At 37.5% G+C, this 23,567-nt stretch overlaps 1 protein-coding gene across 3 annotated transcripts in view; it reads right to left on the bottom strand.

Moving 5' to 3' along the window:
- Nucleotides 1-23,567, bottom strand: part of GALNT1 (polypeptide N-acetylgalactosaminyltransferase 1) — a 127,921-nt gene that overhangs the window by 40,123 nt on the left and 64,231 nt on the right. For all 3 annotated transcript variants that reach the window (XM_060118744.1, XM_060118743.1, XM_060118745.1), the window contains one exon: nt 19,589-19,763. In XM_060118744.1, the coding sequence (XP_059974727.1) occupies nt 19,589-19,763 (175 nt within the window). The remainder of the gene's footprint in view (nt 1-19,588; nt 19,764-23,567) is intronic.

The following is a 23,567-nucleotide window of genomic DNA, read 5'->3' as shown; positions in this document are numbered from 1 at the left end:
AGCAAAGTTCCCTACCATCTACAGAAACTTCTCCAATGAGGTCTGAATCCCAGCCTTATGGAGGGGTCTCCCTTCCAAAGGTTTTCCTTCCTTAATAATTTTCCTTCCTTTACTACTATCTTTACTCCCTTATATTTAATTCCATTATAGTTAGTAATTATTTATATTAAACTTTCTCTGTTCAAATTATTGTGTGATTTCTGACTCCCACCTGGACCCTGATCCACACAGCCTCTCAAACTCCACTGCACACTAGTTGATTAAGAGCAGAAAGGGCAAATAATATCTTAGTAATATTATGAAAACTGTTTTGACCTTGCAGACTTCTTGAAAGGACCTCAAGGACCCCAGAAGTCTCAGGACTACACTTTGGGAGCTATCAATACAGAGCATCCTTTTACGTCTGAATTCTTTCATTCAACAGTGTGGTTATGTATCATCCATATTGTTGTATGCAATAGTTTATTTATACTGCCGCACAGTATTCCATTATATGAATACATAATCATAACATAATAACTTATTTTTCCATTCACCATTGATGGACATTAGAGTACTTTCTAGTCTGGGCTATAATGAATAGTGCTATGATAATATTCATGTGTATGTCTTTTGGTGACATGTATACATTTCTGTACTGTTGGGCAATAAAGGATATATAAGCTCAGCTTTAGTAAATACTGTGAAACAGGTTTCCAAAGAGGGTGTAATAATTTTCACTCTCACCATCAGTCTGTTGGAGTTCCAGTTGTTCCACATACTCACCAACACTTGGTATTGTGTCATTTTTTTAATGACCTTTTTTTGGGGGTGGTGGTGAAAAGTTCTATGAGTTTTAGCATGTGTATAGATTCATGTAACTATCACCAAAATCAGAAAACAGAACAGTTCCATCTCCCCAAAGAATTCCTTTGTGCTATCCTCTTATAGCACATCCTCCCCCTACACCTAACACCCCCAGCAACCAACATCTGTTCTCCATTACTATAGTTTTGTCTTTTCATAAATGTCATGAATGAGGTGTATAATCTTTCTTTCACCCAGGACAGTATCTCTGAGATTCCGTTAAGTTGTTATACCAGAAGTTTGTTATTTTTTATTGCTGAATAGTACTCCATTCTGATATATTAGTTTGTTTCTTCATTCACCTGTTCTTTCCAGTTTTTTTGGCCATTATGAATAGGGTTGCTATAAATATTCATGTACAAATTTTCGTGTTTTTATTTTCATTACTCTAGGAGGTGGGTCAAAAAAGATCTTGCCCTGGTTTATGTCAAAGAGTGTTTTTCCTATGTTTTCCTCTAACTTTATAGTGTCCAGTCTTACATTTAGGTCTTTAATCCATTTTGAATTTATTTTTGTGTATGGTGTTAGGGAGTGTTCTAATTTCACTCTTTTACATGTAGCCGTCCAGTTTTCCCAGCACCATTTATTGAAGGGCTGTCTTTTCTCCATTGTATATTTTTCCCTCCTTTGTCATAGATTAGGTGACCATAGGTGTGTGGGTTTATCTCTGGGCTCTCTATCCTGTTCCATTGATCTATATTTCTGTTTTTGTGCCAGCACCATACTGTATTGATTACTGTACCTTTGTAGTATAGTCTGAAGTCAGAGAGCCTGATTCTTCCAGCTCGGTTTCTCTTTCTCAAGATTGCTTTGGCTATTCGGGGTCTTCTGTGTTGAGATTAGGTTTGACATAAATACACTACCATGTGCAAAATAGATAGCTAGTAGGAACCTGCTGTATAGAACAGGGAGCTCAGCTCCGTGCTATGTGATGGCCTAGCTGGGTGGGATGTTGGGGTGGGGGGAGGGAGGTCCAAGAGGGAGGGGATGTGTGTATGCGTATGGCTGATTCACTTTACTATGCAGCAGTAATTAACACAACATTGTAAAGCAATTATACTCCAATAAAAAAAAACTTTTCGTGTGAACATGTTCTCATTTCTCTAGAGTAAATATTCAGTAATGGGCTAGCTGGGTTACATGTAAGTGTTAACAGTGTAACTTTTAAACTGCCAAACTTTTCCAGAGAGACTGTATTATTTTTGCATTCCCACCAGAAATATATGAGAGTTCCAATTGTTCTGCATCTTTGTCAGTACTTGATGCTGTCGGTATTTTTTATTTTAGCCATTTAAATAGGTATAGAGTGGTATCTAATTATGGTTTTAACTGGCATTTCCCCAATGGTTGGTGTTTTTTCATGTGCTCATTTGCTATTCATATAGCATCTTGGGTGAAGTGTCAAATCTTTTGACAACTTTTTACTGCATTCAAATTTTTTTAATTGGGTTGAATGTCTTTTTTTTTTTTTTTTTTTTTTTCGGTATGCGGGCCTCTCACTGTTGTGGCCTCCCCCGTTGCGGAGCGCAGGCTCCGGACGCGCAGGCTCCGGACGCGCAGGCTCAGCGGCCATGGCTCACGGGCCCAGCCGCTCCGCGGCATATGGGATTCTCCCAGACCGGGGCACGAACCCGTATCCCCTGCATCGGCAGGCGGACTCTCAACCACTTGCGCCACCAGGGAGGCCCTGAATGTCTTTTTTAATTTAAAAAAATTTATTTTTATTTTTTAACATCTTCATTGGAGTAAGGGTTGATGTTTGAGAGTCCTTTGTGTATTTCTAGACACAAGCCCTTTGTTGGATATCCAGTTTATAAATATTTCCTCCCAGTCTGTTGCTTGTCATTTGATTCTCTTAACAGTGTTTTTAACAGAGTGAAAATTTTAAAATTTGATGAAGTCCAATTTATCATTTTTTTCCTTGATGAAATCATGCTTTTGATGTTATGTCTAAATACTCTCTGCCTAATGTAAGGTCCTGAATATTGGCCCTAAAAATTATCATATTTTAGGTTTTAGATTTAGATCTATGATCCAATTTGAGTTAATTTTCATATAATACATGAGATTCAGGTTGAGAGTCATGTTTCTGCATATGAATTTCTAACTGTTCCAACACCATTTGTTGAAGAGAAAATCTTTTCTCTATTGAATGGCTTTTTACCTTTGTCAAAAATCAAATAGCCTAATCCCACTCCTGGGCATGTATCTGGAGAAAACTCTAATTCAGAAAGATACATGCACCCCAATGTTCACAGCAGCACTATTTACAATAGCCAAGATATGGAAGCAACCTAAATGTCCACTGACAGCTGAATGGATAAAGAAGATGTGGTATATACATAAATACATACATATATATGTATTTGTGTGTGTATATAATGGAATATTATTCAGCCATAAAAAAGAATGAAATAATGCCATTTGCACCAATATGAATGGAACTAGAGATTATCATACTAAGTGAAATAAGTCAGAAAGACAAATACCACATGTTATCACTTGTATGTGGAATCTAAAATATGATACAAATGAACTTATTTATAAAACAAAAACAGACCCACAGACATAGAAAACAAACTTATGGTTACCAAAGGGGAAAGGGGCTGGGAGAGGGGTATTATTAGGAGTTTGGGATTAGCAGATACAAACTACTATACATAAAACAGATAATAAGGTCCTACTGTACAGCACAGGGAACTATATTCAGTGTCTTATAACAAACCATAATGGAAAAGAATATGAATATATAAAAGTGAATCACTTTGCTGTACAACTGAAACTAACACAACATTGTAAATCAACTAGACTTCAATTAAAAAAACAGCCATATTTATATGGGTCTATTTCTGAGTTTTCTCTTCTGTTCCACTAATCTATATATCTATCTTTCTGCCAACACCACACTGTCTTGATTACTGCAGCTTTATAGAAAGTCTTTGAATTGGGTACTGTATTTCCTCCAACTTTATTCATCTTTTTCAAAATTATTTTATCTATTCTATTTCCCTTGCCTTTTGAAATAAAAATTTAAATCCCTTGCTGGGATTTTGAATGGAATTTCACCAAACATCTACTGGGGAGAACTGACATCTTTTATGTTGAGTCTTCCAACATAGCTAAAAAGCAGAGGCTTTAGTTTCCTCCCTCTGCTGCATACTTCCCAAGACTGTCCTGTGTTCCAGGTCACACTGTCGGAGACAGAAAAAGAAAAGCAATGGGAATTCTACCCATGCTCCGGACACCAGAGTTGTTCTAGTCAGAGACAATTCCCCTCAGATGTTTAGTTGCTTCCCTGGCCACTGCTGATGGCTGTGCTGCCTGGCAATACTGCCTAGGGGCTGAGATTGTGGGGCAGGTAAAGAAAATTTTTAAAAAAGAGATGGGTTAGGGGAGAAATAAGGGTTTTACTCCACTCTCTAACCCTTAAGAGACCCTCTTCTTGTATCCCAGACCAGAAAGGGCTTCTTCTGGGGCTCTCCTTCTGTACCCACAGCACAGGTGCAAGTTTTGGACTGATACAATTTTAAATAGAAGTGGAAAGTAGACATCCTTTCGATCTTAGGGGGGAAGATTCCAGTCTTGTACCATGAAGTATGATAACATTAGAAGCATAACCCATAAAAGAAACAACTGATAAATATGACTTCATTAAAATTAACTTTTTGTGAGCCATTAAGCACATTCTGTGCCTCAAGTTACCATTAAGGAAATGTAAAACACAAGCCACAAACTGAGAAAATACTTGGAAATCATATGTCTGATAAATGATTTGTATCCAGAATACATAAAGAACTCTTACAACTCAGTAACAGGAAGACAAATAATCCAATTTAAAATGGGCAACATATTTGAAGAAACATTTCATCAAAGATATAAGAATGGCTGATAAGTACATGAAAAGATCCCCAATATAATTAATCATTAGAGAAACACAAACTAAAATCACAATGAAACACCAGTTCATACCTAGTAGAATGGCTATAGTAAAAAAGACAGTCAAAAAGAAGTGTTGGTGAGGATGTGGAGAAACTAGAACCCTCATACATTGCTGGTGGGAACATAAATGGTGCAGCCACTCTGGAAAATAGTTTGGCAATTTCTTAAATAGTTAAAGTTATCATATGACCCAGCAATCAGGAATTTGCCCAAGAAAAACAAAACTATATATCCACACAAACACCTGTAACACAAATGTTCTTAGCAACATGATTCATAATAGCCAGAAAAGGGGAACAATTCAAATGTTCATCACCTGGTGACAGGAGAAATAAATGTGTTTTATCCATACAGCTGAATAACACTGGGCAATAAAAAGGAACAAAGGATACATGCTACAACACGGGAGAATCTCAGAAATATTATTCTCTGTCAAAGAACCCAGACACAAAAGACTTCACATTATATGATTCCACTTATATGAAATGTCCAGATAAAGCAAATCTATATACACAGAGTACATTAGTGATAACTTAATCCTAGGGCTGAGAGTGGGAATGGAGAGTGACTACAAATGCACACCACAGACCTTTTTGGGGTGATGGAAATTTTCTACAAGTGGTGATACTTGCATAACTCTGCAAATTTACTCAAAATCATTGAATTATTCACTTTAAGTGGGTGCATTTTCTGGCTCCAGGAAAGATGGAGTAAGTGCACTCCACTCTGTTACTCCCAGTGGGTGGAACCATAACTCCTGGACAGAATACATGGAGCAGCTGTCTGAGGGAACACTGAAATGTAAATGGTAGCAGGTCAACTGGTGAAGGAGACTAGAATTTGAAGTTCCATCTAACCAGTGGTGAGTTTTCCATTTTTCCCCCTCTGGCATTAGTCAGGCTGCACTCAAAGGCAGTTCCACAACTGGAAGCATGCACTAGAAGCACAAAGAAAGAGTCCCAAGATAAGCTCTCTCCTTCTGGTCTGGTAAACTACTAAGGGGTGACCAAAGGTCAGAGATAGATTTAATTCCACATCCACATTCCCAGCCTTATTTTCCTTTCTCCCTCCTCTCCTACCCTAGCAAGTTTGAGTTTGAGAAGCACTAGATTGGAGTAATGAGCCTCTGGGAGGTGGGATGTCTGCAGAGATCAGAATTAGCTGAGCATCTTTATTTAGGTTTTATTTTGATCAAAGGACATGTACATGCTTAAAAAATAAGCTGTCAAAAGCTTGTTTAAAAAGGCTGTACAACAGAAACCAACACAGTATTGTGAAGCAATTATACTCCAATAAAGATCTATTTTAAAAAAAGGCTGTTCCCTCACCTCTTTGACACTTCTCCCTTCTCACAGAGCAGACATAATTCTAAGTAGTATATCTGCATTTTTACTTGATATTTCCCTAGTTGTAGATATTATGTATTGACTTCTTACTACAGAATATGAGGATTTATCTCACTCCTATCTCCCCCAACACATAAACTTGCTAGTCTCTCAGTCTCCCAAAATTATATTATAAATTTGGATACATCACTCCTGAATGTATATTAGAACTATGTAAAATGCTATTCATAGGGCTTCCCTGGTGGCGCAGTGGTTAAGAATCCTCCTGCCAATGCAGGGGGACACGGGTTCAAGCCCTGGTCCGGGAAGATCCCACATGCCGTGGAGCAACTAAGCCCGTGCGCCACAACTACTGAGCCTGCGCTCTAGAGCCCGCGAGCCACAACTACTGAGCCTGTGTGCCACAACTACTGAAGCCTGCGCACCTAGAGCCCGTGCTCCGCAACAAGAGAAGCCACTGCAATGAGAAGCCCGCACACCGCAACGAAGAGTAGTCCCCGCTCACTCCAACTAGAGAAAGCCTGCGTGCAGCAACAAAGACCCAACGCAGCCAAAAATAAATAAATGAATAAATAAAAATGCTATTCATAGCTGAGTCATATATTATGAATAATTTTCCTCTTTCTGCACAACATTCCCCTCCACTTCACCACTGATTATCCCCCCACTCTTCCTTAGTTTTCTATGTATTTGTCACTAATTCAAACCCACACTCTCTACAAACTGTCTAAAAGTCTCTTAAGGTGTTCAGAAGCACCAACTATCAATATAATATCAGTGGAATCTTCTTAAAGCAACCTCTCCTGAGGTTTTCTGGGCTGCCTCCCTCCATGCCTGCACCACTGTCATCTGAGGCTCTCCCTTTGCCACCTGCCCCTCAGCCCCGCCCGGGATTCTGTTCTCTCTCTGCACACTGGATTTCCTCTCTTCTATACAGCATGTCTTTCTCTTAGTTTACTCCTTCGTTTTGGCAGAGAGCACAGACTGAGAAAGGATGAGGGGAGATGGCAGGTGTTTCAGACTACACCATCACTTCCATAGTGGGCTGGTGCTATTAATGGGAGTGAGTTATATATATACTAGAGTAGATTGAAAATCCCATTTTTATAATTTTTAAACAATAAGCGAAAACACGAGTGGTTTCATTTATGTCCCTATATACAATACTTGATTGTCCTGCATAATGAGTACTCATTTTATAAGCAAGTGAGAGGATTACTGAATAAACTCTAATGCATGAAGTTCACTATGTAGTCTGAGAGTTAGCTTGAGTGCCTGCCTGAGTGACTCAGCAGTGTTTCAGGAAATAAAGACATTAATAAAATTGCTTAGGATAGTGTTCAACTCAGCAAGACTAGGCTTACCAGAGAATCAATCCACACAAATACCTAAAAATTTAGGAATACAGAACAACAGAATTCCCTTGATAATTATTATTTCCATGATTTTTCAACAGTTAAAGTCCCACTGTACTTATCCTAACTCTCTTAGGGAGTGGAATGGCATTAAGAGTTTTATATGCATCATCCCACTTTATCCTTACAACAACCCCAAGACAGAGGTATTGCTCTCCCAATTTTAAAGATGGGAAAACTGAGGCTTACAGAAATGAAGTAGCTTGATTCCAAATCAAGGTGAATATGCACAAATAACCTATTCCTCATCTCCACGTCCCTTTAAGTATGATTTTCAGAGTATTCTTTGTCACCCACCAAATTTACCTGACACTACCATTTATCAACGACAAGTTAAAACACTGTCTGGCAGTGTTTGGCAATGTTACATAATTTCTCCTCCATGTACTCTCATTCAGGCAAGATCAATGAAGATCTAACCATAAAAGTGATCGCCAAGCACAGTGACTAAGATTACATGTTTTATCATTGACACATTTCACTTGAGTCACTTCTTGATCATACTTTTGGATAAATTATTTAATCTCCCCAAGCTGAGTTTACCAATCTGTAAACTGGGCATACTACTACCATTTTGCTCAACTGTTTAAATAGGATAATGTTTATAGTCCTGGGTATAAAATAAACACTCAATAAGTGGTATTATTACTTTTTAATCATCTGAGACTAATTATATAGGATGGAATTGCCAGATTAGGTGCTTTGAATTTGTATTAATCTCCTTCCCTAAGATTACACGTTACAAAGAGAACTCTTTGACTGTTAATTCTATTTAACTCTTCTTGACACTGGAACAATGTTATTCTTTCCTCCAGTTGCCTTCAGAAATGTGCCCCTGGAGACCCTACAAGGCAGTAAAGGTTCTCACACAGGGTGATCTGGACACTCCAGCTATACTACCAGTTAACCCTACAGCTTAGAACAACCAAGGCTTTTCTGGATTCAGATAAGGGGGTGAAAAAGCTGCTTTCTAGGGGCTGTCCCATACTACTCCTCCTTCCACCTCTGGGAATCGGTCTGAAAACCACCTGCTGGCCAGTCTCCTCCATCTCAATGTAGGGATATTTAAATATTAGGCTGATAATTCTCATTTCACATTTCATTGTGAATACACTTCAGAAGCCAGACAGTGATGAGTGGAAAAGAGTGAGGATGGAAAAGCATGCTTGGAGTAAGCTTTTCCTGAGAACTGCACTGGGACCAGGAGCTCATTCTCCCTGAACAGAGGCCTTCTCTACATCCTAGGCCAGTGAGTATTCAAAGCACTACAGAGCCTCCCAGCAGCTCTTGTTACTGTCCAGATTGTACAGATAAGGATCCCGAGGTAAGGAAAGGTGAACTAACTTGTCCAAAGCCACACAGCCAATAATGGCAGATCTAGACTTTGCCAGCATCAAGACATCAACGAGAAATTCATCTAGATACAATTCAAAAAAGGAGAAAAAATAAGAGTATAGATTAAGAAGCTCTAGTATATGCACACGAGCAGTTCCAGAAGAACAGACCAGAGGGAATAGTGACACAGCAAAATTTGAGATTACAACTAGAAATGTTCTAGAAGTGAAGAACATGAATGCTCAGATCAAAAGTACACTATGTACACTGAGCATGTAGATGAATTCACACCTTGACAGACATTACTATGTGCCCAGATCTCACCACTAAAGGAATAAAAATAAAATGTGAAGTTTCCAAACCAAGAGAGAGAAAAACATGAATACTAAAAATTTTATCAATTGAAACTGTATCAATTAGCAATGCAGAAAAGGAAGAAAAAAATGATGGTAAACAGAAAACAAGATTTATTTAGATAGAACTTTATAAAGCTGTCATTTTCATAGGTCAAAAATGAGTATCAATTTCATATGGTTCAACCTAAAAGAAATAAGTCTAAATATATCAATAGTCACAATAAATATACATGCATCAAACTCAACTATTAGAAACAAAGATTATATGATTTAAAAATATAAAATTCAGCCATTTAGCGATACACCTAAAACAAAAATCATACAGATGGCTGCAAGTAAAAAAAATAGAAAAAGAAAAAAGACATACCAGGAAAATGTTAGACTAAAAGTGATGTAACAATATCAAAATCAGGAGGAAGAAAGTCAATAAAGATACGTGAACACTGAGTTTAAAAAACACACGTGCACGTGCACGCGCACACACACATACACACACACGGTAAATTGTCTTAAATGCATCCAACGATGCAGCCTTGAAAAATAAACTAATAGAATGAGTTAGGGAAATTGTCAAATCCACGATCATAGTGGGAGTTCTTTTTTTATAAAACTTAATCAGAATCTAATAGAATATGCACACCAAAACAGAAAAAAACAAAAGTAACGGGCAACCAGACCATGTTATTTTCAACAGCAGAGGAAACATTTTAAAAACCCTGCACACTTTCTAGATCACAAAGGTTTCAACACATTTCAAAAAGACCATCTTTACTGATCATTAATCTAGGAATCAATAACAAAAGTGAGAAAATCAAAAGGCAAAAAGAAATGTACATAGAAATTTTAAAATGTACTTCTAAGTCATCCTGGGTTGAATAGAAATCAAATGGAAATTACAAACTACTTGTAAATGAATTAGGATGAAAGTACTACACATAAAACTAGCAGGGTACACTGACATGATTCACAGATGTAAATTTAGAGTCTTTAATGAGTTTATTAGAAAACAAAAATATTTTAAATTAACAGGTTAAGCATTTAACTAAGGAAGTGAGAAAACAGATTAAACACAAAAATAGAAGAAAAGATAATTACATAGAAAACAAGTTTTTAAAAACTGGATAAACAAAAGGAAAAGCTACTCCTCTTTTAAAACTTAAAAACTGCAAACCACGAGCAAGACTGCAGAAGGAAAAAGAGAAAAGAAACAAACAGTATTAGAAATGAGAATAGACACATAATTATAGATCTAGTGAAAATGTTTTAAAAGCATTAGGTACTGAAGATAATGCTATGAACAAATAACAAAGAACCCAAGCCTTCCAGGTCATCGTGAATTACCCAAATTCTAATTGTGATTTGGCTAACTAAAGCTCATAATCTCTAAACCTTTCCACTGTGCTCTCTGGAATTCATGGTTACTGTCATTAGCAAAGTTCCCGAATATTCACCATCTCTTCTCTGAATATTCCCTTCATATTCTACACTAGTTAAAATATCACCAAGAATACTGCCTCCTGAGTGGTCTTTCAAGAGAAGGCTAGCTTTTCTTCAACATCCCTTGCACCACTGAGTCTGGAAGTGGGGGCAAGTATCTCCCTTGTTCCTCATCGCTATTTCAAGACTTATGTTTCTCCCTCTTCCCTAAGAAGCCTCAGGTCCTTTAAAGAAGGTGCTATAAGAAGTTGCCGACCCATCCTTGGTACAGTCATCTGTCCCCTTCCCTACCAATTCCATCACGAGTCTTGTCATCACATTATCAGTCATTTTAGTTTCCATGCAGTCGATTTATCAACACTTGGCCTCTGCTCTGCTCTCCTTCACCATATCTCATCCACTTACTTTGACGCTATATCCTTAGACCACATCATTACTGATAATCTCCATTTTAAGCATCCCAATCTCTGGTCACCATTTCTCCTTCCACCTCCCATCCCCACTCCCTCCCCCTGACATCCTGGCTTGTTTCAACTCAGTTACTCCAATAATCCCAGATCCTTAGCTTTCTTCCTTGGGATCTCAAATCCAGACCCTTCCATCCTTTTACTTTCTGTGACCCTCTTCATGTTTTCCAGGACTCTTTATTATAATCACTGTCTTGTATCTCCCTATTCTATCTCACTCGCTTGGCAATATCCCAATAGCTAAATCCAACTTTCCGTTGATTCTGCATCTGCACTAGCGCTGAATATGGCTAAAGAAAACATATGAGCATGCTGAATGGTCTCATTTTCAATTTACAAACACAACCTCAAGGAGGCTCTCAGCACTATCCAGTGTTCCCACTACATTTCCTAGTTAACCCCTGCAAACTGTTCCACACCTCCTGAGATTCCCAATACCTTTCCGACCCTCCTCACTCACAGGTGTTAACCTTGTTTCTAATTTCACTGAAAAAGAAGCCATCAGATGAGGATTTCCATACTCCCAGCAACACACTGACCATCCTGTAGACATCTGTGATCATAAACATTGTGCCTTTTCCCCATTACACAATGTCTGCATTATCCCTGTTCCTGTCTGAAGCCAACTACATTCCTTCTCACCTACTCAAGTTGAATGCTCTTGCTATAATACTCCCCTCTCAAACTTTCCCTCAATGGGATCATCTCTATCAACACACAACCATACTGTACTATATGCCATATTACAGAAGAAAAAGAAAATGTCTCCCTTGATTGCACAATCTCCCCAGCTAACTGCCCCATTTCTCTTTTTCCAACAATTACACCTCAAAAGCATTGCTATACTTGCTGTCTCCACTGCTTCCCTCCCACTTTGTTTCTCCCACTCTTTTTTCAAGTTGATTTTATGGGAAGCATAACAGAGTGCAAAAAACATAAATTTAGAGCGAATGAGATATCACAAGCAAATGTTCATGTAATCATGACTCAGGTGAAGAAATAGAACACAGCCAGCACCTCATTAAGTTCCTCTTGCTCCCAGTATCTTTTCTTTCCTGTCAAAAGCACTATTTGGTTTCTCAGTATATACCTTTTGGATTCAGCAGATGCCTCTAGATAAAAAGTAGCCTCCAAGTTCTATGCTCATTTCTCTGGGTTTCCATCTTCTCCCAGATGTTGGCTTTGTAATTTTTCACTACCTTCTAAGCTGTGCTTTCTAACCTCTGGATGTTTTCAAGAGGATGATTTTTCTAACTCTCTAGATGTTCTCATCTGGAGAGTTGGTCCAGGTCACCAAGGCCACCATTACAGAAATGGAAAGTCTCCCCATTCTTTTAAACCACGGTTTCATTGCCTATCACTCCACAGAAACAATCCTGTCCAACAGCCTCTCCACACACTGAAACCATCGGTCAGTTTAGAGATCTCAACTTAACCTTTCAGCAGCATTTAACACAGCTGGCCACTTCCCCCTTGAAACATTACCTCACCTCTCCTCAGCCTCTTGCTAGATCTCCCTCCTGTTCTCAATCTTCAAAGGTTGGAATATTAGCTCCCTAACCCCTTTTTCACCTCATCCACTCCAGTGGCTGTCAACCAGTCCCGTGACTTTAAATTCTCTTATCCCTTAATGACTCCAGCTTCAACCCCTCCCCTGAACTCCAGGACTTTATAAATATGTGCTAACAATTCTTGATTTCTATTCCCATATTTCTACTCTCCTTTCCATCTTGGCAAGTATCACTTTAATTCAGATAGCTCATCAGGCCTAAATTCTTAACTTTTCCTTTTTTCTTTTACTCCACATCCAACCTGTCAGCATTCTGATAGCTTCCATCTTAAACATACAATCAGAATTTGAAAACTTCTTCACCTGTGCCAGCCTCGTCCACGCCACTATTATATCTCACTCATGCCACTACTATCCTCTGCGTGAATATGCAGAACAATGTAATCTCTCATCCACTGCACCTGGAAAATGTAAACTGGTGAAGCCACAGTGGGAGCAATTTTTTAAAACATCAAATGAAATTAAAAAGTGCATTCCTCTCAACACAATTATTTCGCATCTCTGTGCAACTGACCATAACACATGGTAAAAAATACATTTTATGTCACCCTAAAACACACATTCTGAAACAATGATTAATGAAAAAAAACTTTTATTACATGAGATACACTCCGATATCTTCTATTTCACTAATTAAAATGCTAACAGGTATTCACATTGTGTATGAAATACCATTAAAAAAAAACTTGAGGCCTAAGGTCTTCTAAATTGATCTCATGATCCATTAATGACTAAGGGGTCATGACCTACAATTTGGAAAGCACTGTTCCACAGAAAACTGTTACATCTGTACAAGAGAATACATGCTTGTTTAAACAGGATATAGACATTCTATAACTGTAAAGTATATACATCTAAGCAAAAGCAAAACAGATAAATTATGGTGTATATTCCCACAATGGACTTCTACAAAGCAGTTAAAATGAATGACCTAGAACTACATGTAATGACATGGCCAAATTTTAAAATCAATGCTTGAACAATTTTAAAGTTGCAGAAGAATATATGCATATGCTATGCTAGAATGTGTTGTTAAAAATATGAAACTATGTATTATTTAGGTAGATAGATAATAGATAGATAGATAAACATGCACAGTAATGATAAATGCAAAAAATCAGACCTATGATTAGAGAGGAATGGAATACAACTGGGGAGGGGTACACAAATGGTTTCAACAGTAGCTGTAAAGTTTTATTTTAAAAAGAAAATATGAAGAGAATATGGCAACTTGTTAAAATTCAATAAAGTTAGTGGTTGATACAAAGTTTTGTTATCTCCTATAGCTTTCTGAATGTTTAGACTATTTCATTCAAAAAAAATTAATAGCTAAAATAAGGAAAGAGAAAGCTATGTTTTCCAAAGAATAAAATTTCTGAGAGATCACTAGTGAAAGATGGAAAATGCAAAAGAGGGCTTCCCTGGTGGCGCAGTGGTTAAGAATCCGCCTGCCAATGCAGGGGACACGGGTTTGATCCCCAGTCTGGGAAGATCCCACATGCTGCAGAGCAATTAAGCCCATATGCCACAACTACTGAGCCTGCGCTCTAGAGCCCGCGCGCTTAGAGCCCATGCTCCACAACAAGAGAAGCCACCGCAATGAGAAGGCTGCGCACCGCGATGAAGAGTAGCCTCCACTAGCCACAACTAAAGAAAGCTCGTGCACAGCAACCAAAGCAGCCAAAAAAAAACACGAAAAAATACTTCAAGATAAATATTTTAAGGCATATTTTTAAACTACTAATTATCACGTGTGTCTTTGAGGCAACAGATAAAACAAAAAATCAGGGAACTCACTAAACTTGTATAACAAAAATTTACATTTCATGAAGCAGGTAGAAATCATACTATAAGAGGATAAATACAGATACAAAGAGTAAAATTTATGTTAGAATACTGTTTTCAAAATTGTATTTAACGGAAACAAAATACATATTAGCCTTAGAACTACCAATTACTATTTATAGAATTATAACAACATTACTGAAAACACCTAAAAGATTATAAAACCGTAAGGCTTAAAAATTATAAGCAGAGCAACTCCCAGAAGTTTATCCAAATCATCTAGAGCTTATCTAACATGAGAAAATAAACAGAATTCTACTAAATACATGATTTTAATCTGTTTTCAGAATTTCATCTAACATTAAAAGTAATAGTTAAGAAAATGAGAAAAAAATAACCTTTAGCAATTAGGCAGAGAAAGAAGGGAATTAAAAGTCAGAAAACCTGGATTCAAACCTGATTCAATTGTCCTGGGCTACAGCAATCTCTATGAGGCACTTAACAGCAGCCTGCCTCATGGACTGATAATTTTTTAAACCGAAGTTAAAATTACTTTAAAAACTAGAAAGATTAAAATGCTACATACTAAACATCTCACAAATATTTCTGTGAATAAAAAAGTTAAGTTGCAGTGTTTTGTGTCTGTATCTTTAAGTCAGAAAACAACAGCAACGACTTAGTAGTTAAAAAATTCAAGAGAATAGCTGAAAGGTAGCCTACCATTTCTCCCTGGAAGTAGAACAGAAAGACGAGAAAAGATAAAAATAAAAGGGACTAAGAGAATCAATGCAAGCAGTCCAAAGCCTGGCTAATAGGAGTTTCAATGATAGAAAACAAGACTGATGGGACACATAATAGGCCTGTCTAATAGGTCACAACTTACTTGACTTCAAGGATATTGGTACAAAACGCCTTTAACCTACCAATCTACAGGGAAGAGAGGAAACAGAAGAATGCAATCAATGGCACCAGCAATCAGCAAAATGCAGACTCAGGAAAGATACAACACGCTCTATCTCGTATTCAAATAATAAACTGTAAGGGAAAAAAGAAGACGGAACCTACAGACTAAGAGACACTTGAGATAGATATCTACCAGTTGCAATGTGTGCACCTTATTTGTATCCCGATACAAACACTCTTAAAAAAGGAAAATATATGACATAACTAGGGAAATTTAACTGGATATTTCATGTTATCAAGGAAACACTGTTAAGACTTTTTTTAGGTATGAAAAATGGTATCATGATTTTTCCCTTTCCTTTTTTTTTTTGTTCTATGAGTCCTATCTTTCAGAGACAAATATTGTAATATTTGCAAATGGTAGGTCTTTGCCTGAGGTTGGGGAATCTGCTTCTAATCTCACTCACCTAGTTGATCCCCAAAATCCACAAACCATGTGGGTTTCTCCACAGGGCCATTCCTGTCATGTCAGTTGGCTTACCCCAGAGTCAATGATCCAAGTGAGAATAAAAGACCAAATTGGAAACCACAGTGTATTTTATAACCCAATCCTGAAAATGACACTCCATCACTTGTACTGCTGGTCATACAGACCAACCCTAGCACAACATAGGAAGAGACCACACAAAAGTGTAAATACCAGGAGAAGGAGATTGTTGCAGGACATCTTAGAGGGTATAAAACAGAACTTTTAGGAACTGTTGAAGCAAGGTGATGAATACATTAAGGTTCAGACTATTATCTCTATTTTTGTATATATTTGAAAATTTCCATAATAAGAAGTTTTTCAAAACTTTTTTTTTTAAAAAAGGATAAAAGCATAGAAATGGAACAAGAAGGCAAAAAATGGCTATTCAGTGGTAGTAGTGACTTTGTGCCACCCCATGAAGCAGCCCTGTCCCACAGAGACCCAATGGTTGGTCAGATGACTGTGTATTAGCAGCTAGACTAGCAATCCAGCACAAAGCAGGATTTTTTCAAGTCTGAGAAGTCCTCATCAAGCCCAAAATTTGGTACACAAGCATACGTATCACACCATTTAAACACTGATCTTTATATCATGAAGTTGTTCACTGTGCAAAAACTAGTGTTTATAATATATTTAATATACTTATAAGCTACTCATTAATAAAAGTATCTTCAAGAACCATGTAAAAGATTTTTAAAAATAAACACTTAATAAAATGTGTTGAGAGTGGTGATGTATTTAGGGGAATTATTAAAAGCGCAAAAACAACTCTACTATAAACAATAATAGTTAAGGTTCTTTTTAATGCAGACATCACTGAATTTAACTGAGACTTCCCCGAGGAGTCTAGCTTTCTTCAATAATTCTTAAATTACTCAGTAAAGTACAAAGTTTGTGAAAATCTAAGTTTACAATGAAGCTTCTCTTGACTGATGTCCACTTAACCAATTTGCTGGATGAATACTCTATATCCCCTCAGTTTAATTTTTACATGCACAATATTCAATGGTTACATTATGACTTATTCATAGCTGTGCCATGTAATAAACGATGATTACCTTTGCCTTCTCTGAACAACTTTAAAATTTTTTCCCTGGATTTAATGATTGTTTAATTTTTTTCTTGCGATGGTTTTCTATGTACTTATTACTAATTCAATCCCAAATTCTACATCAATTGTCTAAATCTCTCCAAGACATTCAGCCTTATCAGGTATGACTTCAACAACATCTCCTTGAAGCCTCTCCTGGTGAGCATTTTCTGAGCTTGCTCCTACCTGGGCTGGCTGCCTCTCTGCCTGCACAACTCTCACCCGTGGCTGTCCTTACACCATCTTCCAGAGATTCCCACCATCTCTCGCACATCAGATCTCCCTGTCTTCTACATCCTGTGTCAACCTTTTCCTTGATTTAAGTCCTCTTTTGGTGGAGCACAAGCCAGTAACTTCCCAAGAAAAGATATGTGGTGGCAGTTCAATGTTTTGAGAACTTGCATTCCCAAAATGTCCTTATTTAGCCTGTGCACTTTATTGTTAATTTGGATGCATACAGAATTCTAGGTTGGAAGTTATTTTCCTTTAGAATTTTGCTCCTTTGTTTCCAGAGTTGCTGCGGAGAAGTTTGAAGATATTCTGATAAATAACCCTTTGATTGTGATCTGCTTTCTTCTCAAGAGAAACTTATAAGAGGTCTTTTTCAAGGAATGATTGCCAGTGTTCTGAAAGTCACAATGCCTTGGGGGTGCAGTCTGTTTTCATCTATTGTCCTGAAAACTTAATGGTCTTTCAATCCAAAACCTGTACAGTCCAGTTCTGGAAAATCTGGTGGATAAATTTTCTCCTTCCCACCTGCCTATCCCTCTCCTCACTTTTTTTGTTGTTCTCTTTGAGACTCCTATTAATCAAATATTGGTCCTCATTGATAGTCAATTCAATTTCATATGCTTTTACTATTGTCCATCTCTTTTATCTATTTTTATGGAAGATTTCCTCCCAACCTGCTACTGAGTTTTAATTCCCAAAAGCTCTTTTTGGTTCTCTCAGTCTATTTTTTGAATGTCTATTCTTGTTTTCTGGTTGTAATATGTTTTCTTACTTCATTGGGATTACTAATTATTTCTTTTTAAGTTTTCTTCCCCCTGAATAGCCAGTCTTTGCTTCCTCCAAGTTGCTTAAAGTTTTGAATTATACTTTACATGTTTGAGGGTTTCCTGTGATGTCTAGTATTCCTTGGTCATCTAGTACTAAAAATGGAAGGCCAAAAAACTGAATATAAGCTCTGAATATTTAAGTGAGGCTTAGTGACTATGAGTATCCTCCACTGGAGTGATCAGGCTATGCTATTAAGTTGGAGAATCTCTGATGTCAGTGTTTGCAGTTGTTTTGCTTTTCTCCAGGGCTAGTCCAATTCTGCTGAAAAAGATCCTCCAATCTCCTGCCTGGAGGGATAAACCTGGGCTGCTGGCATTAATGGGAGCCACAGAAAGCCAGGTGGCTAGGGGGCCTCAACAGCTAGAGTGTATATGTTCACTTGATCTTTCTCTGTACAGTTCCCTTGCTTTTAACTGGGCCTGTTGTCCTCTAGTCCAGATACCTTGTATTACCTTCTTCGTATGGCACAACTGGGCCTTATATTGCTGGTAGGAGTGTAAGTTGGTACAACCATCTTGGAAAAACGTTTGGTAGCACGTGCTAAAGCTACTTAAGTGTATACCCTATTTCTTTCCCCAATACATACACCAAATAGAAATGAGAGCTTAAGTCTTCCTAAAATGTGCACAGAAATGTCACCATAGCCTTTATTCACAATAGTCAATAAGTGGAAACAACACAAATATCTATCAACATGTAAATAAACTATGGTATATTCACATAACAAACCACAACACTGCAATGGACAAGAATAAGTTTCTGATATATGCAACAATATGGATCTCAGAGACAGCAAAGAATATAAACAGTATGGGTCCATTTATAAACAGTTCAAAGAAAGACAAAGCTAATCTATGTTTAGAGATCAAAACAATGGCTGCCCCTGGGGGTGGGAGTATTGACTGGAAAGGAACACAAGAGATCTTGTGTTCAGGGGTGATGGTAATGTTCTATAACTTGAGTTGGATGATGGTTAGACAGGTACATACATATGTAAAAATTCAGTAATCTGTATGCTTATGACTGTATACTTCACCATTTTAAGTTACACACAACTTAAAAGAATCTTGTAAAAAATAATTATATACACCAAGGGGGGAAAGTGGCAGGGGTGGGTGGGTGAGATGAACTGGGAGATTGGGACTGACATGTATACACTAATATGTATAAAACAGAGAACTAATAAGAACCTGCTGTATAAAAAAATAAATAAAATTCAAATAAAAAAATTAATTATATAGATGTTTTGTTAATAATGAAGTTTAAAATTCCTACTAATCTATCAAGATAAACAATTATCTTCCAAAGCCTAAAATATATAGTCCCAATGATCACTAGAACTTGAGGTATTATTTTATCAGCATTTAATTATTTAAGTTGGGGGGTAAGTAGTAACTTAGTGATGTAACAATCACTTTAAGAACAGTCAACACTAAAGTGCAATTTATTGGGAATTCATAACATACTTTTCATTCATATTAAATACTATTAGGACCACACTAGGTACTTACCCTTCTAACCTAACATCTGGTAAAGATCTGTTGAGTGCAATCATCTCACTTGCCATTAAATTGAACTGATTGATTTTAAACATCTCTTTCATCTTTTCTTGATCCTCTTTAGGAATGACGACTGGTTTCCCCATTTCTCCAGGACCTTCATGAGGCTTTTGTACTGGCTCTAGAACTAAGAATAAGGAGGAAACTTAACTAACATTAATTGTATAACAACTGATTCATGTTTCTGTTTAATAACATTTGAGTTTAAACTATGCCCTCAACAACCAGAGCCATTTCTGAGCCCATCCTCTCCCAGTCTGAGACATGGCCTAGGGGCTGCCTTGTCCTCCGCTTCCATGCCTCGTCCTGACTCAAGACCTCCTCATTTTGCACCACTCACCTGAATCACTTCATGGCCTTGGCACTCCCATCTCGGATATCGTTACCACATTAATCTCCCTAAAGCATAGCCTGCATTGTGTTATTCTCATGGTCTCCTAGAGGCCAATCTCCTTAATAGGAAATTTAATCTAACTTCCCAAACCCACCACTTGCTGGGGTCTCCACCTGCCACCCCACGGATCCTCATCCTCCAGTCAAACAGCACCCACTACTTTCCTCCATGTGCCTCATGTCTTCTTGCGTTGGTGCCTTTGCTCACACTGGCCCCTCCCTTGGCATCTCCTTCCTACCTCTACCTCTGCAATACCAAATTCACACTTGTCCTTCAAGGCCCAGCTAAAACAGCTTCTCTCCTGCAGCTTTTCTACATCTCTCTAGAGTGATCATTTACTACTCTTGACTACTACATCATTTTGTCTGGGGCTCTATGTCTCTAATCAATAGTTCTCTCTTATCATGATCGTTAAACCTGCCTATGGGGCCTCCCTGGTGGCGCAAGTGGTTGAGAGTCCGCCTGCCGATGCAGGGGATACGGGTTCGTGCCCCGGTCTGGGAGGATCCCATATGCCGCGGAGCGGCTGGGCCCGTGAGCCATGGCCGCTGAGCCATGGCCGCTGAGCCTGCGCGTCCGGAGCCTGCGCGTCCGGAGCCTGTGCTCCGCAACGGGGGAGGCCACAACAGTGAGAGGCCCGCATACCGCAAAAAAAAAAAAAAAAAAAAAAAAAAAAAAAAAAAAAACCTGCCTATGACACCCTCCCCTAACTAGATTATGATCTCTTTTTCAGCTGGAGTTTTTTGTTCATTCATGTACCTTCTGTGGAGTTTAGCAGTGTTTTATAGGCATTTTATAACTATATGCTAAATTAATATGTGAGTAAAAGTGTTATTCAAAATAAGTCAAAATGAAATCCTTGAACTGACAATAGTAGACATTATAATAAGCATTACGCAAGGTGGAGCATCAAGAAATATAATTCTTGAGAGTTTCTTTTATTTTGAATTTCTTTTATGCTTTGAGCTTTTTATTTGTTCAAACATTCATTGTAAACTTTCTTATTTTATTGCACTTAAGTGAGAAAATACAGCCTTCCAACAATAAATATTTAATGAGCACCTACATCATAGCAGCCACTGTGCCAGGCACTGAGGATCAGTGCAGACAAGACATTACATGTTCTCTACCCTCATGTGGCTTAAACTTCCTACCTTTTGAAAGGTATTAACATTTCCTTCGTGGGCTAGAAAAATGCTTCATTTTTAAAAATGTTAAGTGGAATGTGTTAAAATTATGTACTCCATATATGTAGATTACATATTTGAAATATACCTAGTAAATAACCTTATTAATGAAAAAAGAAAGAAATATAATTCTAATCAGAAGTAATGTTATCTCGTAATATACAGTTGTCCCTCAGTATCCATGGGGGACTGGTTCCAAGACACCCCCCTCACCCCGCCCTGCGGATACCAAAATCCACAGACACACAAGTCCCTTATATAAAAAGGTGTGGTACGGTCAGGCCTCTGTATAACCCACGGATATGGAGGACTGGTTATGTTAGTAAAAAGAATAATATTCCTGATCAGCAATTCCCAAATCTTGTTCCTTGCTAGATGCTTTTGAGATGTTGAAAAGTGTTCCAAGAAAAATATGTTCTAGAATATATTAAATTTGAAAAAACATTGTTAAACTTCCCATCTAAGAGGGATGGGTAGAAAATGAGGTGAGGATAAGAATGGGATGAAAATATCTGTTTTGTACATTACTTGTTTATTTTTAAAGCTGAAAGTTTTATTCTCCTTCAGTTTGTTTTTCAGGCATCCCCGAAAGTCTCTGGACAAAAAATGAAGACATCAAGGCAGTAGACAAACCAGCTCATTTCAGCCAAGCTTCATCTGCCCAAGAACAGCTCTAGATGTAAAGCTGACCTACAGGATGCCTGTTCAGATGGGGTACAAAGCAACCTACCAATACCAGAGCTACAGAATATTATTCACTGTGTCTTCAAAAACTCTGTCTAGAATATAAAATCTATTCTAGAGGACTATCAAGGAAAAAAATGGTGCATAATAACTTTCCCCATTCTCAGAATGAACTGTGATTCCAGGAAGAAAGTTAAAATATTAGGAAATAACTTAAATTATAGGAAACTCTTATAATACAATTTTTAAAAACAAATCCCGCCTAATTTTTGTCAAGTAAGCTCTTTAAATATAAGAATTAAAAAATTCTCAGTTTCAAAAAATTTCAATGCCAAGTGTAATAAAAACTGTAAGTACAGAAGTATAATGTCCATATAAGCTTTTAAAACTTTAAAAATCATAAATTATAAAACTCTCAGAGTCAATTCTTACTTACCTATCTCTGAAAATAAAGAGTAATTAACAGATTTGGGGGTTGGGACATTCAGGGGTCAGTATAAAGCAGCGGAGTTCTAGAGGTAACAGTCATTTTATCTGCATGGCACAGATAACCTGAAGAGTAGGTGGGAGACATCTAGTGGCCCTTATTATAAATATCCTTCAGTTACCTGTGCCCTATTTTAGCATAAGATGATGCTTTAAAGAAAAGTTAAAATGGAAACATTTTCACACTACTCAGTTTTTTAATTGAGTATTAAGTTATACAGAACACCATCTATAACATATTTTTGCTGGGGGCAGGGTGGGGTAGATCCTGAATCTGATCAAGCCTCTGGACTTACTTACCAATTCACAGGAAATATAGGGGACAGAGGAAATGATAAAAAAAAAAACATTAAAGGGATGCAAATCCTGACTGTGGGAAACTGGAGAAAACAAAAAAAGCAATTTCTTCTTCTTCAACAACAACCAAAAACGGGGGGTGGGGAGGACAAAAAGAAAGAGGTATCCACAAGACTAGCTTTGAGTTGATAACTGTTGAAGCCAGATGATGGGTATATGGGAGATCAATTTTCTATTTTTCTCTACTTTTGTTTATGTTTGGAAATTTTCCATGAGGATTGGGGGAGCATGAAGGAGCACTCAAGAAATTATTACTGTAAGAACCAGTAAGTATAAACTTGATTGCTTACAGCCTAAGAGACTGTATGACCAGAAAGTTAAACAATGAGCAGATACAACACTCCAAATGGGTGCTAAAATCCTGCCCCATCACAGTGAAGTAAAACTCTAGCCTTGAGGTCTTAAAGAATTGGGCAAAACTGTACAACATATAAAATCCTCCTGGCTGCAATATTTTACAAATTTGGTCACCTGGTACTTACTAATAATCTAAATATCTGGTATAATACCCACATTATATACTTTAACCTACTGATACACATGAGATCTCAGAGCCGCATTTAAAATGACCATTAATCAAAAGTTATATGACTACTGCATGACTTACAGAATCCACCACAATACTCTAATTTAGAAATTATAATATCTTGAAGAATTACACCAACCAGTAAACTAATTTTCTTTGGCAAAGATGCCAGGATAAAATGCAAGTAGCTAGTGAATATTTTTACTACTAATGCACTTGCAGTACTAAAAAGCAACTAACAAAGAAGACAGTAAGCATTAACTTTCCTTGTATTCTACTTACCAGTCTTTCATGTAA

Source organism: Mesoplodon densirostris, chromosome 15, assembly GCF_025265405.1.
Source record: "Mesoplodon densirostris isolate mMesDen1 chromosome 15, mMesDen1 primary haplotype, whole genome shotgun sequence".
NCBI classification, from domain to species: Eukaryota; Metazoa; Chordata; class Mammalia; order Artiodactyla; family Ziphiidae; genus Mesoplodon; species Mesoplodon densirostris.
Note: the sequence above shows the minus strand (reverse complement) of the source record. Positions and strands in the feature narration are given on the sequence as shown.